The following is a 20,397-nucleotide window of genomic DNA, read 5'->3' as shown; positions in this document are numbered from 1 at the left end:
CATGCAGAATAATATTTTGGAGGAGAAGTGAGGTTTAAGAGAAGACAGGAATTGAGTAATTTATGTAATGTTGGATTAATGATTGTTATATGAAAGAATACATGTGGTGTATAATGTCTGTATCTAGGAACATGTTAATATGGTTTGTTTTCTTTTACATAAAAATGTTTGCCTGTGTCTTAAGTAACACTTCTGCAAAGGTGTTAATGTTATATAATAACGGAAAGGGATTCTAGCTTCATTAAATGTTGACTTTCAAATACAGAGCATGTGAATAGTGTTTCCTTATGAGATTCAGCAATTTGAGGCTGTGAGCCATGTGACTTGGGTTGGGCCTTCAGTCTGCTTTAAAGTGTTGAAGTGAAAACATCTTAACTGTATTTCTGTGCACATCTTTCAGCAATCCTGATCTATAATCTTTAACCTAATCTTCCTTTACATGTCTAGCACTAATGACCATAGTGAGAATGAGACCACAGATGGAGTGGCAGAGTGACAGCTTTATCTTATGACTTAGTGCTGTGGAGGGGGCAGCTGTGGGGTGAGGTGGGGGGGGGGTCTGATCCATTACCCTGCCTAGAGCCCCATTTGACCATGCTTCGGCTCTGGACTAATGGCGCCTTAAATGTGTTCAACTTCACATACACACACTTAACTTTCCCTTTCCTTCTTTTCTGCATGTGTCACAACACACGCATGCTTAAGTTTCCCTTCCACTACTGCTCTCACAGAATTCAAATGTGGAGAAGAAGAACAACAGAGAGAGAGAGACGCACATATTCTAGAAATATGAGTTTCATTGTGTTTTCAAGGAATTTGAGTTTCAGTGCATTTTCAAGGGTAGACAAATTTATTGTTGCTCATGCTAAGTCTGCCTTCAATGTGCAACCGTTTTGTTTAGCAAATGGCCTTCAGTGTTAGTGCTATAGAATTTGAAAGTAGTGGTAGTAGCACAACAGGTACCAAAAGGCTATGGGTTCTACTTGCACACCATGTAAATGGAGTGCTGATATTGTGGTGTTCTTTAAGGGGGGTGGGGGTGCTGCACCCCTGAGTGTCCTCCTTTGAATGGGATACCTAGCAACTATGAAACTGTTGTTGGTTTGCCAGTCATTCCCTATTGCAATATTACCAACTCATTTTTTTAATGTAATCTAGGTAATTTATTCTTTGAGGGCAGCAGGCACTAAATTTATACATGAAACATTGAAATGTAAAGTTGTTTTCCAGCTGCAACCTCTTTATTAGTTACAGATCTCTTTCATGTGGAATTATTCGGATGAATTTTACTTTTGCAGAGATTGTGCATAGTTACTGAAATTGGTGGATTGTAATGACAGAAGCTTTAAGTGGCCTTTTATGGTTGAAATGTTCTGAAATGGGTAGTTTAGTGATTATTGGTTCATCCACTTTGTTTCATTGCTTACAGGAAAAATGTTCAAAACTAATTTAAAACTCACTCTAACAACTGGTGCTGTATTATACAAACAATATATAATCAGGAAGGTAAATCAAGGGATATATGCATGTATGCATCATTCTAAAAATGTGTGCAAGGGGCCTGTGGTTTAAAATCAGCTCAAAAGTAAAGTTAATCCACCACTGGCTCGATGCATTATCTTTGAATGCGAATTTCAATGTCATTTCAATGAATGTGAGTTTCAATTGCAGATAATTTTACTGTTCATGTTAAGTCTGTTTTTATTGTGAGATTGCATTGTTTTGTTCAGCAAATGACTATCAGTGTTTGTGGTGTACAATCTGAACTAAAAGTTTTGAATTATATCTAAAATCTGTAGTCATTGTAAAAGTGAAGAAGAAAATATTACACACACTGACAGGCTGGAACAGTGTTTATGGTAACTGGGGAGAAATAGACAAGTAATGGCATACTGGAATGGCTGCCGGGGAGGGGCTGCTGTGTGTGTTTGTGTGTGGGTGGTCTGATCCATTATCCTGCCTAGGGCCCCATTTTCCCATGATCTGGCTCTTGTCCTATGGCACCATGAATGTGTTCAACTTCATGCAAGAATATCAACAAACTCTCACTCCTTAAATACTGGGGCCATGTGCATGCAGCAGTAGCCCAGAGGCCCATGCTGTTATAAAACTCACCATAAAGCATTCTGTGGCACATGATTATATGCCTTCTCCAAGTCCACAAAACGTATGGAGATGGTATTGATAAACTCCCATGAATGCCTTAATATCTGTGCAGAGATAAAGAGTTGATCCAGTGTTCTACAGCCAGGATTCCTTCTTCTGAAAATTTCTTCTGTGAATTTTTTTTTTATTTTATTTATTTTATTTTGTGTAAAAATAAGAGTTTTAAGATTGATTGTTACATCGATCGTTTTCATAGATCATGAAATTTACTTTTATTGCCAGTTGCTTATTTCATGTATACTTGTATGTATTATTCCTAGTACTATGCATTTTATAATGCTTTTACTGAAAAAATAATAATAAAAACTCAACTACTGGACTAAATATCATCTTTGACATTGTGGTGTATGCTTTTCCTGACTAGGCTGAAGATTATAGGTTCATAGGTTGATACTAGGCTATCGGCCCTAGGGCCTATACAAGCCTAGCCATAACAATTCCCTGGCTATTTCTTCCCACAGTATTTACTTCCCTAGACCCCTGCCTAGCAGGTTGACTGATGTGATCCCCAGGGTGAATTTCCTATCTCCTATCCAATCATCAGGGTTCCTTTTGAAGAGGGCCAAAGAGGCACTTGACATGTATGGGCAGTCTTTTCCAGAGTCTGGGGAGTCTCTGGGTCAGGAACCTATCCGTCCAGCATGTTTTGTTCATTGTGATGACAAGGTTTAGATCCCTGGAGAATGTGTCTCTGAGGGATTTGGATTTCTTTAAGTGTAGCATGTCCAACAGCTCTGGGTTTGACATGGCCTTGTATGTTAAACAGAGATCGGCTCTGAGTAGACAATATGCGACAGAGTATAGGTGGAGTTTTTTTAGATGGTCAGCATAGTGCATCTGCTTTAGACCTGTAATTCTTTTAGTGAGGTATTTCTGCGGTCTTTCCAGTTGTTGCAGATGTCTTGAGAGGTACATACCAAACGGGGCATTGTATTCTATAATGGGTCTAATGAGGGATGAGTACAGTCAGACAATGACCTCCTTTTTTCTGGATGAAAAACCCATAGTGATGAGGTGTGCCACATAGAAGGATTTCCTGACTGTTGTGGCGATGTGGTTATCGAAGGTGAGATCACTGTCCACCTGTGTCCCTAAGTCTCTTATCACACTTTCGGTGTTTAGTGTACTGCCACCTGTGTGGTAATTCATGGGTACATGTTTTTCCCAAAGGGGATAACTATACATTTCTTGGCATTGTGCTTGAGCCCATGGCTATGGCACCAAGCATCTGTCTCTGTAAGGCCCTTTTGTAGAATATCCACATCATTTGGGGATTCAATAATGGCTCCCAGTTTGCAGTCATCTGCGAACTTTGTTAGCCAGAGTCCCTTAGTTGTTGGCCTGTACTTCAGAGAGGTAGATGCCAAACAAGAGCGGTCCCAGGACTGAACCCTGAGGTACTCCACTTGTCACTTGTCTGAAGCTGAATTTGGAGTCGGCTACTTTTACAGTGTGGGTTCTGTCAGTAAGCCAGTTGACAACCCATTGAGTGACATAGGGATTAATACCCAGGTTAGTAAGTTTATCTATGATTCCAGAGTGGGGGATGGTGTCAAAAGCCTTGGCAAAGTCCAGATAGGCTGTGTTGACTACCTTACCCTTGTCCATGGCTCTGGAGACTGATTCAAAGAAGTCAGTCAGGTTCAGGAGACAAGATCGTCCCTTCACAAACCCAAACTGCATGGGGTCCAGTGTTTGAAGGTTGCCATTGTCTTTGTTTATAAGTTCCATGATAATACGTTCCATGGCCTTGCAGATCAGGCCCATCAGACTGATGGGGCAGTAGTTCCTGGGATCCAAGGTGGATCCCTCCTTGTGGAGTGGGCTAACTGTAGCTGTGCGCCACTCAGTGGGCACGAAGCCTGAGGTGAGGCTATGATTAAACATGACACTTAGGTGAGGTGCCAGTTCATTTTGTAGTTCATGTAGTACACAGCTCGGGATGTCATCTGGTCGTGTGGAGGCTGTATTCTTAACTTTGGAGAGTGTATTTTTTACCTGTGTGGCATTATTACTGGAATTTGGCAATCTTTCTGTGTTGAGATGGGCCCTTTAGGGGGTGGGGGGGGTGAGGTTTGCACTGAAACGATCTGCCAGGGTATTGGCAATATCCTTGGGATCAGTATATTTAATGCCATTCTGTTGTAGCTCAGAGCAGATCTGAGCATTGCCATTTAGATTCTTGACATAGCTATAGAATGCCTTGTGGTTGTCTTTGGAATCTTTGGCAATTTTATTTTCATAACTAACGTAATACTAGTTTAGTTGGAACATACATGTTAGCCCTTGTTTTTGAAAATAAGAGACCACTGCCACTGCAAGTCTAGAAAGTACTGTCCAAACCTTTCATGCAACTTTGTAAAAGCAGTCTGTTAACCATGCTGTTGCAAATGTGTCTAGCACCTTCAGTGTTTCTGTCTGGATCTCATCTGCTCTCCTGCCTTGTCACATTAGAGGTGCTTAATTGGTATAGTGATCACATCTATCAAAATAGGTCCAGTTCCACCATCTGTTGGTGGCACTGCTACCTCTGTGAAGGACATTTTTGCTGGAATCAGAAGTTCTTCAAAGTGCTCCTTCCATCACATAACAAATGTCCACAATTATAGAAAAAGTTCTCCTCCGTTGGTAAAAAAAAGACTCTACCTCCAGATAGAACCTTTTTTGTGGTTATCCAAAAGTAATTCTTAATGGCCTTACTAAACTCCTTCCATAGCCAGGCCTTCAGTTTAACTGCTGCAGCTATTGTTTTCTTGGTTTCTCTTATGTATCAGATCTGGAGCTTCCTTTAGCATAGCAAAGCACAGCATGGAAGTCTTCTTCAACCTGACAGTTTTCCTCATTAAACTTTTTCCCAAGGTTATGATATCAAGTACTCTTCTGAGCATACCTGTATTTAAATATGTTTGTTATGGATCAACCATGACTAGTAGAGAAGTCCAAAAACACTTAGGTATTTGGTTTCAGATTGGGCAAGGTGTTCCTCAGCATTTCCCCCACAGATTTCTCCATCATTTCTCACATGAGTGTTGAAGTTTCCCAAAAGAACTACAGAATTAGAATGTATCATTCTATTGCATACTGTGCCAACAGCCTGTAAGAATTCTGAATACTCCAAATTGCTGTTTGTTGTGTATACACAAACAGTAAACAAGAGTTTTTCCTTTCTGAAACTTGAAGTTGCATTAAGACAACCTTCTAATTTATCAGTACAAACTCCAGTGAAGCTGCAGCCAGCTGGCTTGCAAGTATCCTCACACTTGCAAGTTGCCTTTCCTGAAGGAGATGGAGGGAGATCACTCATGCTGTAGACATCTGGTTCCAGTGCCAGTGCTATGAGCAGAGATAATATCAAATGTTTAGCAGTACCATTTCAAACTCCTGTACAAACTCTGTCTCCTTCACCAGCAAAAAGGTAACATTTATTCTCCTAAAGAGACATTTTCCATTACCACGGTCTAGTCCATTTTAACCTATCCTAAGAGTGCCATTCGAATGGCATTGCACACAGTCCCAACCCTTTTCTTTAAGTGATGAGCCTACACAGTAACAGCTTTTTTAGCTTGAGACCAACTGATTGATGTGGGTCACCTAACCACTAGGTGCTTGTCAGCAAGCATTACCCTTGGACCTAACTGAAACACCATGAGGGACATTCTGCATTACTGTTAGTCTGGTTCCTCTTCCCAGATTAGTTCACCATCTAAGTAGCATGTGCTCCAAACACCATAGCTGTAAGGATCTTGTGGATACAGAATTCCCTCCACCATGACAAGATCACATTCCTTGGAGGGGCTATGTAGGGCTGTGTTATGCTGTTGTGCAGTAGGAGTTTTCAGTCTGCAAAATAAGTAATGTGTCCTATAGCATGAGAGCTGATGTTGTAATTAATTGCACAAATGAACATTGATATTGAAACCATAACACTTTACAGTGGTACTATTTAACATTTAAACTGTAGTATTTACTACATTATTAGCACAAAATGTATAGCGAAGTATTAGCATATATAAATATTAAATAATTGCCTTCCAGTTTTGTAACTAGAAACTAAGGTAACTGCGGTATATTGATGCTACTCGGATATGCGTATGAGTAATTGTGCATCCATATGGACACGCATTTTTGTAATATTCATAATGAAAGTAAAGCATCATTTACTTCTGTCTTTCTCTTGCTGACCATACTTTTTATATCAGTTACACTGCAAAGGCAGCTTACATTAAGCATTACATGTTCTGCTACACTAAAGTACACATTAGAACTAAGCAGGTCAAACTCCAGACTGCACATTTAAGCATACTTGCGTATGTCTTGATTCTGGGTGGATTGAATGATGACTGCATTGAACACCATGGCCGATATTCATTAAAGTAATGTGACATGTACATCTCTGTGTACTATTTCTTAATGTATTGAACACCATGGCAGAGATTCATTGAGGTAATGTGACATGTACACCTCTGTGTATTATTTTTTAAGGCATTGAACACCATGGCCAAGATTCATTAATGTAATGCGACATGTACAACTCTGCGTAAACAACATTCAACAATCGTAACACAGTGCTGCACCCTGTTCTAGCACTAAGACATGCAGCAATGTGTAAGGCTGAATACTAATGAGGCAGTCTAGGGGAGAGGCATATGCTAATTAACCATGTGCTCTCTCCCCAGAACTGCTTCCAGGAAGGCATCTATATGCAGAGCAATTCAAGAAATTGCTCAGCTGTATAGCTCAGCACAGCTATCCCCACCAATTCATGGCATTGAACACAGCTAAATGCCCATATTCAACTACATACCACAGCTGTGGTATGGGGATCGGGACGTGGGTGATTCATTAGACACCATGGATTACTCTTAAGTATAAGTACTGTAATGTACAGCAGTATGGGGACTGATGGTGGGGAGATTCACACCAGGGATTACTCTTAAATATAAGTGCCATAACAGCACCAACAGCAGTACAGGGATCAGGGGTAGGGGGGACACACTAGCCACCAGGGCATAATAGATACATGCCATTATGGCACTTTAACTATTACAGAGTTGGAGGGATCCACGGGAGGGCAGACAGGTTGGGAACAGGTACAGAGACTGTGGTTTGTGAGTCTGTTTGTGCACTTGTGTGTGTGTGGGAGAGTGATGGGGAGGTGCCACTGACTACAAAAGCAGCAGTTTGGCATCACAACATACAGATCAGCAATGATCTGCATGTTGTGATTATAAATGTGATTCAAAGCCATGCACATTGGCTATAATGTCTTACCTTGTCATGACTAACATGTCTTTGAATTGCAAATTGGCATGTTGTGGGAGCAGAGCCTTTTTTTAGCATGAGGCATATGGCTTGTGCTAGGTCCTTTAATGAATCTCTGGGCATGTCTATTTTCTTACAGAAGACTGAAAACATACATAGTCTGCTGTGTTTGTAGATTATTTGTCTTCTGCAACTTCTAAAAAACACCTTTAAGAAACAGTCTATTCAAGCAGTTGGCTAACACTGTTTTGGAATTGCCTTTAGAGGTGGTAGACAACAAAATGGCATTTACAAATGTAAAAGGGAGTTTAAGTGGTTCATTTTAACAACAGCTATAAAAGCATAACACTATGTTTAGTCATACAAGTCAACTATAATACAAACACCAACATTTAAAGTGAGTCATACAGACCAGCTGAAGTACAGACTTCAACATATGTGAAGTGCATCCATTCATGTACTTTTCATAGTTTAAATGCATTGTAATTTCAGCTATAACTAAAGATCCTTTTATGTTGCAGGTTTGAGGAAGCTGTACTGCTGGATGACACAGATGGACATTTTGTTTTGGGAGGCAGTCCATTTGTTCTTGGAGCCAAAGCATTCTTTGGGCCAGCTGTTTTTTACAGAAATCGGAAATTGCCTCCTTTTCAGGTCAGTAGAACATGTAATAAGTTAAGTGTTTCAGTTGTTACAAATTATTAGCCAACTGTAGTCATCTATTCATAGTAAAAATTCCTGTTATCAGTAAAATGTTTGACACCTCAGTTTGATAGAATATCCACCCACTAAGACCTCCTAGCTGAGAAACAGTCATTTGATTTTGGATGGTGAGTAGATGGAGAAAGTAGCATGATCCCCAAGCTTGTACATTTTTCATCCTTGATATGACTGGCACACTAGCTTTATCTCTGTACCCCTCAAAGTCATGATAGTGATGTGAGATAATTAGATGATGAATTCAATGCATTATGTTTTTCGACTCCAGTACCTTGTACTCAGAAGTGACCAGATACTGCTGGCACCTGTAATGTGAGTCAGGGCTGAGTGTTGTCAGTACTCCCCACGTGGAGTGGAGATATTTTACTTTTTCCCATGGATGCCATCCATTAGAGGCCTTACTATCAAGATATACAGTTTTATACACCTGGATGTGTTTGTACTTAGGAGTACTGTGACAAAGGGAAAAATTTACAAATGAACATTACAGTAATAAGCATCACTGAATCCTAATGGTGGCCTTTCCTCCAGTGTGCTTGGCCTGCGCTGTAGATAACATATTAATGATGAAAGGAAGATGATCTTATCCTTCTTGCCACTACCAGCAGGGTCAGACCATAGAGGATGTGGCACAGCAAGAGGATGGACTATGAAAGAAAATAAATGAGGTGTCCGAACATGTTTCATAAAGTGCTTTGTGACAAAGTACTATAGTAAAAGATGAGTAACCTTAAATCTAGAGTTGTAACTAAGATGGAAGTGAGTAGAAAATCCATTACAAATGCCAAAGACTGCATTTGATCTTTTTCTTGAGATACAGTTGAAGCTTTTCTTGGTTATTCATTGGAAGCTGTACATATGTAGGGATAAATATATGTATATGGCCACAGGGTAGGGCTGCTGTGAGTTTGGCCTCAATATTTTGGATGTACATATACATGTGGAAGATATTTAAAGTTTTATAAACAAGTACAATATTTTCTCTAAGCGTTATACAGTTATTACACTGCCTAAGATAACCATCATCTATCCACTCTTTGAAGGTTAGCTGAAGTAGTACCTCCATACCTATAGTAAGCTCATTATTTAAAAATCAGGAAATTATTTGCCATCAGTCAAAATTTAGCCATAGATGGATGATAGTCTTCATAATGGGTGTACAGGAATATGCCTCTATGTCGTGAAGGCACTTTGAGCTTCCGCAGTGATGTGGATCCTCTGAACACCACCTAGAGGATGGACTTAGAACATGACATGTACTCTCATTGCCAGGATGCCTGTGAGTGCACAAAGCACAGTCATGACTATGACTATCTGAATTACAATTTTTCATGGACAGAGATTACCCCAATGCTAGGTTAAGTCCCTGGGTGAAGAGACTGACTGTGCGCAGTCTTGATGGTGCACAAAGGAGGAAAAAATTACATAGAAAAATAAATAAAAAAAGAAGTTACATAAAACAAGTAGACTGCTTTTGGCAAGTTCACCTCATCAAAACATCAATAAAATGTACTAAAAATCATTAGTATGTGAAGGTGAATAATAAATTTGATCTCAGGGAGAAAAAGGGAGTAATTATACTATGTGTGACATATGAGTTTGGACACAGATAAAAATAAAATTATTGTAATTACCACTATGGAGTTAGAACAAAATGTGTTAATAATGATGTGGAAGGAGTATAAGGGGAGATGTGCTGCTCAGCCACTGGTGGATACAAGCTTTTGGTGCATCATGTATGAAGACTGTACAGTATGTAACTTAAGTTGTGATTTAATAAATAATATTTGTTTTAAAATACTGAAAAAATGCAGGTCAATGTCTAAAATCACTAATCAAAGCTGTGCAAAGTCATAATGTCAAGAACAGTGGGATTGGGGATTGTGTATTATTTTCCCACTTATGTTTCACTTTGGCCACACAACCCCACACCACAATTGATCATTATTTAAAGTAACCACTTAAGGTGATATGAGAACATTAGTACTACAGAAAAGATCATGATTTGGCTTGACAGGAGCAGTGTTAATGTGTGTGTGTATGTGTGTGTGTGTGTGTGTGTGTGTGTGTGTGTGTGTGTGTGTGTGTGTGTGTGTTTGTGTGTGTGTCTCGCTTGCTCTTCTCTCTCTCTCTCTCTCTATATATATATATAGATATATATATATATATATATATACATGGGAGCGCTACAGAATCCTGATAGCCCAAAATCCTGAGACCAAAATACTGAAAGTTCAAAATCCTGAAAACACAGAGGATACCAACACTTACTATATTCCAGCACAAGTACATACAGAAACAAATAAAACACAAACCATATTACTCTTCTCCAAGTATAAGCAGGGGGCAAGCGCCCCTGCACCCCCACACCCCCTGCTACTTAAGTATAACAACTCCGAGATTGCATTTCAGTACACTAAGTGCAATCTAGGAGTTGATGTATTTAAGTAGCAGGGGGTTTTGGGGGGCTTGCCCCTCAAATGGGAGGGTGCAGGGGGGCTTGCCCCCCTGCATATACTGGGAGAAGAGTAATATGGTTTGTGTTTTATTTGTTTCTGTATGTACTTGTGCTGGAATATAGTAAGTGTTGGTATCCTCTGTGTTTTCAGGATTTTGAACTTTCAGTATTTTGGTCTCAGGATTTTGGTCTTTCAGGATTCTGTAGCGCTCCCATATATATATATATATATATATATATATATATATATATATATATACGTGTGTGTGTATACATATTAGAATGTATATATCATTATATAATTTCTATTAGAATGTATGTATATGTATATACATGTATGTAATACATATGCACATATATATATTTATGTGTATGCATGCGTGCAGTGCAAATATCTCTGTCTCTCTCTTTCTCTCTCTCTCTCTTTGTACGTGTGTGTGTGTGTGTGTGTGTGTGTGTGTGTGTGTGTGTGTGTGTGTGTGTGTGTGTGTGTGTGTGTACATAGGCATATCATACATTTCACCTTTTCATCTCCAGGTCCTTGAGGCCCTTTATCCTGCACTGACAGTAATTAATTAGCACTTTAAAATACTGCATGACTACATGTTAAGACATGCTGGTAAATGGAAAAAAGGGTGATCAAAAGGGCTATAGAGAAGAGTTAATAGAGTGATGTAGGTGGGAGGAGGCAGAGAAAAGTACTGCTTAATTTTCAGGCAGAAAACTGGAGAGTGGGATGATGTTGCCACATCTGAGGGGATATGCAGTTGCTTTCAGTGCTACATGTTGTTTGAGGTAATTTCAGATACCTATACCTAACTAGCTAGGTAAGGGTTATGAGAGAAGGTATTTGGAAATATAAAAAAAATATAGGTAGGGTGCATGATAGGTGTCTAACATAAGTAGATCATAATAGCTGGATCAAGTTGGAGAAGAGAATGGTTTGGAAAGAGAATTTTTCTTACACTGTCTACAGAAGTCATATAAGGAAGAGATAAGAGCCCTTGTTAATAAAGAATGAATGGGATATTGAATAAAACACAGCAGTATCTGGTCATCATTTGATCTTATGTAGGTTGAGCAGATGACCCTTTGGTATAGTCAGAATAATCTGGAGCTGAACACTCTTAAAACTGCAGAGATGACAGTGGGCTTTAGGAGTGGTGCTACAATATTATTCCCCCCTCTTTATATTTAATACTGATGTGTCAGTTGTGGAATCCTTCAAGTTTTTGGTATCTATAATCTCCAGGAACTTGAAGTGGGAGACCAATGTAGGGTCCATCATAAAAAAGGCACAACAGCGAATGTACTTTCTGTGACAGCTGAGGAAGTTCAACCTTCCACAAGAACTGTTGATTCAATTCTATATAACAGTCATTGAGTCTGTTCTCAGCTCATCCATGACAGTGTGGTTTGGATCTCTGTATAATCATGACAAAAATAAGTTACATCAAATAGTGAGGTCTGCCAAAAATATCACTGGTGCTAGTTTGCCCTCCTTACAGGACCTGTACTATTCCAGAGTCATGAAATGGACAGGAAAAAGCATCACCGACCCTTCACATCCAGATCAGAATCTTTTTGAACGATTGCCATCGGTCAGGCATTCTAGATTAATATGCACCAAAACAAGCATATATAGGAACAGTTTTTTTCCCACAGGCCATCAAGTTCATAAATAAATGATTTAATCAGCTTATTAGGCTGGGGGTATTCTTTTTCCCCAAGCCTCCGAGGATTCTGCAGTATGGTTTACATGTTGTTAATACTCTTTTGTTTCAGAGTTTATTTCAGTATTTCTTGAACTGAGTTGCACTTTGCACCTTGTGTGTATATGTATATGTATATTTACTTTTTTTTTTTTTGTGTGTCTTGTTCTTAATAGTTGCATGTATGTCGTTTGTCTTGTTCTTAATAGTTGTAGGTATGTCATTTATGTAATTCATACTTGGAGAGTCACTGAATCTGGAGTCAGATTCCTTTTACGTACACATACTTGGCCAATAAATATGATTCTAATTATACTCACTTAATATCTATCTCCTTAACCTCCCTAACTTTCTCACTATAATACCCTCCTATATCTCTTTCAGTACCTAGCCACATGTACCTTCATACCGTCAGTTCCTTTTCTTCAAAATCCCTGTACTTCTACTAGTATCTTTATACAATCATTTCTCTTCCCTGTGTCTTACTTTCGTTACTTAACTTCTACCCTTATGCACTCAAAGCAAAACTAAATATGCTCCGCCAGTAATGCTAATCTCAAAATAGAATTTTAGACTGAACTTCTATAATTTGCTGTAATTGCTGTCTGTCTTCATGACAAACTGTATTCTGTCTACAGATATATGTATACTTATATTAACTGTGAAGTACTACTTATGTTTGAATTTCTATTAGAACCTATATAATATTTAGCTATAACTGTAAAATCCTTTATGTCTGCCCTGATTCCAAAAGACCTGCTCTCAGTATGGCCTATCTATAATCAGGCTTAAACCAGGGGCCAGATTCCAAAATACCTGCTGTCAGCCTGCTCTTGGTGTAAGTGGTCACCTACACTGAGAGCAAGTCTTTTGGAATCGGGCCTGATGTATATATACACTATTGCTTGCTGATTGCCTATAAAAGAACTTCAGGGTGTAACATATAAGATAAAGTAGCATGTTCTTTGGCAAAGGGGCTTAAACTTGTGGTTTATGCATTTTTATGTAACTTTGATGTTTCTTTTCAATTCAGAGAGGTCCCATGCATGACAGATTAATCTTGAATGGAAGTATATTCATGAACGTTGTGCTTTTCCCATTCTTTGCCAATGTTAATCTTTTTTCTCTGTCATGTCTGGAGTTGTAGCAGTTTGAAAGCTACTTTGTCTAACAAAGTTAGTTTAGTGGACATATCAAGAGAAACTGGTGTCTAAGTAGTAGTAATTGTAAAATTGTGTAATTTTATTTTGTTATTTTGTCAGACTGACAACTCACATATTCCAGTGTTCCTGTGCAAGAGAAGATTTATATCTGAAGGTCATTATAAACAACTCTGTCAGAAAACAGTGGCTGAAGCAGGAAATATGCAATAGACTGGTAGTCAGATTTTTATAGATTATTTTTATTTTATTTTATTTTTTTTAGATTTTATAGATGAGCAAGATATTTATCAATAAAATAGCAAAATAACAAAGTCACGTCCCTTCAAGTTCTAGGTTTCTTACAATTTGATACAGACTATGATCCACACTGACTAGATATTATATGGAAATGCTGGCTAGTAAGATTCAGTAACTATTCTACAACTCTAAATATCTCAAGTGATATACATGTAAAAGGCACATGGCTAAACAGTTTGGCAAAGCACTGTAACTCTATGCATGTAGAAGCAGAGATAAAACACAAATAATTTAGAGGTATGCTTCAGGCAAGGTGGAAGAGAAAACATTATCACAATCTACTGGTCTGTGTTTGATCTGTAAAAATGGAAATCCAAACAATGGGAATGGAATTAAATAGGCACAGAGACATTAAAACTGTCACAAGTGAGAAAGTAATACCTAGACAAGAAAGATTACTGATATGGTCAAATTAGTGGATGCAGCAAATTAAAAAACAAAAAAGACACTGTGTAGGTATTGTGGTATATATATATGTGTATATATATATATATATATATATATATATATATATATATATATATATATATATACACATACATACATATATGTATATATCCACAAATAGCATTCAACGAACTAACCAACAGCTCATGAGGTTACTGAATAACAAATCAATACTCCAGGTCAAAAGACTTTATTCAGGTTAGCGCTTTCGTGGTGAGGCACACCACTTTATCAGACCATCGTCTACCCCCCCCCCCCAAAAGTGGTACTTCTGTGATGGGATTCAGCCAGCTCCACTTACCTAGTAGGGTGAACTGTAAGCCTGGTCACTGCCTTCCTTCCATAAAAGGTTCCTTCTCAGTCAGACTTAGAGAGACATGAACTATCTAGGATGCATTCACTACAGAGAAATAAGCTTATTATGGAGAACTTTTTCCACAAAAATCACAGTGACTAGCTAGAGAAAAAAGAATGTGACATATGTATGAAGTTAAATCAATTGTTCGAAGGTATAAATCTACATATAAAACCCAGAGTGAATAGTTCTGAAAGAATATTTGAAACGACAGAAACTATTAAATCACAACAGTGTAAGCATTTGTTTTTGGCAGCTAACCCAGTCACTGAGAAACAGTACTGATTTCTGCTTGTGTGTCCTAAGCAGGACATTAAATGACCCAGTTCTGAGGCATTTTGTTTATTATATGCCTCATACTGAGGTGCTACATGGATTCAGAAGCAACTATTCAGAATCTCCTCAGCCATGTGATTTCCCTTACACACACACACACACACACACACACACACACACACACACACACACACACACACACACACACACACACACACACGTATAACAGTGACAGATATTAAGTACCATTGCTAACATTCATTCATAACACTCATTCCTATAGCACATGCCTACATGCCTAAGCACCCATTCTTACTCTTCAGATTTGTCAGCCCTTTCCCATTCATAAAAACACATACACATATTTGTTCATGCATGCTCACAGTTCATCAATCATACACACACTCACTCACTTAAAACCTCTTCTTCTTCTTTCAGCTTTTTCCCGGTTAGGGGTCACCACAGCAGATCACCTGTCCACTCATGATTGGCAGTAGAGTTTTTACAGTGTTGAGTTGCCAGCCCAGTGCCCAACTTTTCTCAGAAGGCACACACACACACACACACACACACACACACACACACACACACACACACACACACACGCCTAGGGCCAATTTAGAGTGCCCAATCCACCTACAGCATGTCTTTGGGATGTGGGAGAAAACTCACATGACCACAGGGAGGACATGCAGACTCCGCACAGAAAGCACCCCAGCTGAGGATCGAACCAGAGAACCTTTTGCTCTGAGGCGGCAACCCTAACCGCTGGCTCATTGTGGCCGCCCACTCACTTAAAACCTTTTCATATCCACAAATCATGGACACACACACACACACACACACACACACACACACACACACACACACACACACACACACACACACACACACACATTTATTCATAATTGCTTTCATTTATAACTTTCATTCAAATAAGACTCATTCCTGTAGCACACCCTGAAGCATACAGTCTGCCATTCAAATTTGTCAAAGTTCTTGCAAGTCATAAAGACACACACACACAAACACACACACACACCTATTTGTTCATACATGCTCACAGTATGTCAGTCACCCACTCATCGCTCACTGACTTAAAGACCTGTCCTAAACACACACACACACACACACACACACACACACACACACACACACACACACACACACACACACACACACACTCTCACGCCTAGGGCCAATTTAGAGTGCCCAATCCACCTACAGCATGTCTTTGGGATGTGGGAGGAAACTCACATGAGCACAGGGAGGACATGCAGTCTGCGCACAGAAGGCACCCCAGCCGAGGATCGAACCAGAGAACGTTTTGCTGTGAGGTGGCAACCCTAACCGCTGCACCTTTGTGGCCGCCCACTCACTTAAAACCTTTCATATTCACAAATCATGGACACACACACACACACACACACACACACACACACACACACACACACACACACACACACACACACACACACACACACACACACAGTTATTCATAATTGCTTTATTTATAACTTTCATTACTAAGTTTCATTCACATAAGACTCATTCCTATAGCACATCCCTAAGCATACAGTCTGCCATTCAAATTTGTCAAAGTTCTTGCAAGTCATAAAGACACACACACACACACACACACACACACACACACACACACACACACACACACACACACACACACACACACCTATTTGTTCATACATGCTCACAGTATGTCAGTCACCTACTCATCGCTCACTGACTTAAAGACCTGTCCTAAACACACACACAGACACAGACACACACACACACACACACACACACACACACACACACACACACACACACACACACACACACACACACACACACACACACAAAACTAGCAGCCAGGCAACATAACTTGGATTAATAAACTAATCTTTTAATTTACAGTTTATTTAGTGATTCTGTTCTTGGCTGCTTGCTTATGGAGGAACCGGATGACACGCCGGTGACGAGGAAGGAGCTAAATCAAGTTTTGGCTCTTTTAACTCAGTTGAACAACACTTTGATGAATGCCAATGGTTCCAATAGCTCTGGATTTCCCTGTAATCAGCAACAAGGCAAAGAAAAAGAGCGGAACGGCGAACAAAGCAGAATTTCAAAAACTGGTACATTGTCTAAAGACCCGGTTATTGTGGACCATCCTTCGGTTTCTCCTGTTACTAATTCACGAACCAACAGAAATGATTTTTCTTATTTGGACAACAGCTTTAATTTTAAAGCTTGGACTGAACAGCAACCTCGCTTTAAAACAGGTACTTCTAATGTTCAATTCGAACAGCTGGAGAATAAGTTTGAGACTTTTAAAAACAAATTATATGCGTATAAAAATTCACAACTAGAGATTAATTAAAAATTCACAACTAGAGATTAATTATTTAAGAGAATGTATACAAGTTGAGCGTGTGCCTAAGGGATTACGCTGTTTTAGGTATCCGAATAATGCACATTCTGGTTCAGTTCTACACTCCCAATTAACGGAATTGTTCAACAGAACTGGTATAGAAATGTTGAAATTTATGATTGATGACTATACCAGTAAGGGTAATTGTATTTTGAATGAACTGAATGATTTAAATGATAGTATTATTAAGGATGACAAATTTACAGGATACAAGAAAAAATATAATGAAACATTTAAGGAAGTTGATGAGCATTGCTTTAAGGTGCTAGATAGAAAGGCCAAAAAACTGGAAAGGGACCTTATTGAATACAAAGAAGGCAGAGCATACCCAGCAATAGGGGTTAAGAAAAATATAAACCATGATGAAGTAAGGGCTATGGAAGCACAAGGCCTAAATGATGGTTATGATTACTCTGATATGCCCAGAAGAAGTGAGAGGTTAGCACAAAAGGGTGCTAACAATGGCCAGCAGGGTTTTCAAATTCCCCAGTGCAGACCACAGGTAAAATCAAATCAATACCAGCAGAATGCTTGGGTGAAAAGACGTTGAATACTGAAAATAGCTCTATAGGTAATGACATTAAATGCTCAATGGTGACAAGTGAGGAAGGAATTTGTTATATTAACAGTTTAAACAACTTTACTATTTATAATTACACGGACATAGAGATTACAGAGACCTTTTTTGAATTATTCACAAAAGGGCTCCAATATGCCCCACACAGAGTTAGCTATCTTCCTAAACTGTTGATTGAGTTAAAGTTGTTTGTAAGGAACTTGAATTTAGCAGTGGTTTTTAAAAATCAAGGGACACAGGATTATTCACTTTCTAGAAGTAGCATCTTTAACCCTCCCACTCATCCCAAGCTAAAAATGTTTGAGGAACTTATTGAAAAGGTCCTGAGGGAAAATCTTGGAAAAAAGCAAGACAAGCACCTCCCTAATTTTCCTCACAGACTGCAAGTTGTAATAGATAACTTAAAAAAGGATGGAGTAAGGGTAATGAAACCCGATAAAGGAGGGGGGATAGTTTTGATGCAACAGTTAGAATATGAGAATTTTATTTACAACATGTTACAAGATACTAACACCTATGAACCTATTTCATTGAATGAATTAAACATTGCACTGGGGAAAGTTAAATTTTATATACAAGATCTATTAATGCAAGGGTTCATCAAAGAGAAAGTACACAACTATCTAATTGTTTCCAAACCAAAAACACCCATTTTATTTGGCATTCCTAAGGTACATACGGGCCTAGCTCCTTTGAAGTTTCGTCCAATAGTAGCTGGAGCGGGGGGAATAACAGAACCGTTTAGTAAATTCGTGGATTTCCATTTAAAAAGTTATGTAGCAGGTTTAAAATATACCTGCAAAGATTCTTGGGAATTCTTAACTAGCTTAAATCAAGACATGGAAAATACAAGTTTGTATATGGTTACAATAGATATTGTGGAATTATTCCCCAGCATCCCACATGAGCAGGGTTTGGATTGGTTTGGTGAAGCAATTAGTAAGGAATCTGGGCTTAGTAATGGCTTAATCAATACAATACTGGATTTTATGAGAATAATTCTTTACAACAACTTTATATTTTTCAATGGAGAGTTTTTTAAACAGAAGAGTGGGGTGGCTATGGGGGCCCCCTGTGCCACAACGTATGCAAATATAGTTCTACATAAATGGGAAGTATAAGTTATTCATGCTACAGACTGGAAAAAATACATTAGTTTTTATAAAAGATTTTTAGACGATATTTGTATTCTGTGGTCAGGTTCCAGGGAACAATTTGTAGAATTTATGGAGTATTTGTCAAACACTACAGATTTCCTACGTTTCACCTATGAGATAAATGATACGTCTTTACATTATTTAGACATAAAATTAACTAAAAATTTGAATGAAAAAGGTTTTGTTTCCCAAATTTTCAGAAAGGACACACATTGTAATTCGTACTTGCATTTTGACAGTGGGCACCCTCAATATATTAAAAAGGGCATTATTAAGGGACAATTAGTACGAGCTTCCAGAATGTGTAGTACGGATGAATTATTCTTGGATGAAGTTGAGTTTCTTAGAAAGGCATTTTTAAGTAGAGGTTATCCACACTCATTTTTCCAAAACATATTGAATGAAATTCTGGAGAAAAGAGACCAGCATTTTCCTCCACTGTTAGGAGCAGGTATAATTATTCCTAAAAAGCAGTAAGCCTCAGATTATGAGATACATAATAATTTTGTCTATACATATTCCCAGGATATAGGGTTTATTGAAAATACCATAAAGAACTTATGGCCAATTGTTTCTATGCAGGACGAATTTACAAATATTCTTCCAAGTAAAGTTTCCTTTATTAGGAAAAGAAATATTAACCTAAAGGGTATATTTGAGCAAAATATGCACAGTAAAGATAAAATTCAAGAAAATGTCATGGTTAAGAGGAAAGGAACCTTTCCATGTGGCAGATGCCACCAATGTTCATTCATTTGTAATAGTGAGCAAGTGTATATTGCCTCTAGGAATATTACATTAACATCTAAACAGCACTTTTCCTGCAACTCATCGGGGGTTGTTTATCTGGGATTTTGTCAAAATTGCCCATCATTTTATGTGGGAAAAACGGAAAGGGAGCTGAAACGCAGAATATATGAGCACACAAATGATGTGAAAACAAAAAAAGAAACAAATGCTTTTTTCAAGCATTCTTTGAATTGTGCAAACATGTCTATTAGGTTTTTTGTACTGGACAGGGTAACTCAAGATTTGAGAGGAGGTGATTGGGAAACTGCTCTAAATATAAAAGAATTAATGTGGCAATTAAAATTAAATGCAACTAAGGATCCAGGGCTGAATGAGGGAATCAGTGTGACTAGTATCTTAAAAGCTAAAAGGAATAAATTATAGTGAGACTATTTGATATGCATTTTCAGCATTTAAAATGGATGTTTGGAATGAAGCAGCATTGTGTAAATTATTATATGATTTTTAACAAATATATTTTTAACAGAATATATTGCTAAATTTTATTATAAATATTGCATTTATTTAAAATTTGACATTATAATATATTATAATGCATATTACACAAACATGGCTTACAAGTAAAT

The 20,397-nt window shown here is 38.3% G+C and overlaps 1 protein-coding gene across 1 annotated transcript in view; it reads left to right on the top strand.

Annotated features, from left to right (window-relative positions):
- LOC122803164 (protein sel-1 homolog 3-like) overlaps nt 1–20,397 on the top strand; it is a 920,824-nt gene that overhangs the window by 317,725 nt on the left and 582,702 nt on the right. The window contains exon 7 of the mRNA XM_044072781.1: nt 7,950–8,082. Within this exon, the coding sequence (XP_043928716.1) occupies nt 7,950–8,082 (133 nt within the window). The remainder of the gene's footprint in view (nt 1–7,949; nt 8,083–20,397) is intronic.

The sequence above is a fragment of the Protopterus annectens genome, chromosome 5.part1 (assembly GCF_019279795.1).
Source record: "Protopterus annectens isolate FY-2018-M chromosome 5.part1, PAN1.0, whole genome shotgun sequence".
Lineage (NCBI taxonomy): Eukaryota > Metazoa > Chordata > Ceratodontiformes > Protopteridae > Protopterus > Protopterus annectens.
This window is presented reverse-complemented; position numbering and strand designations above follow the sequence as displayed.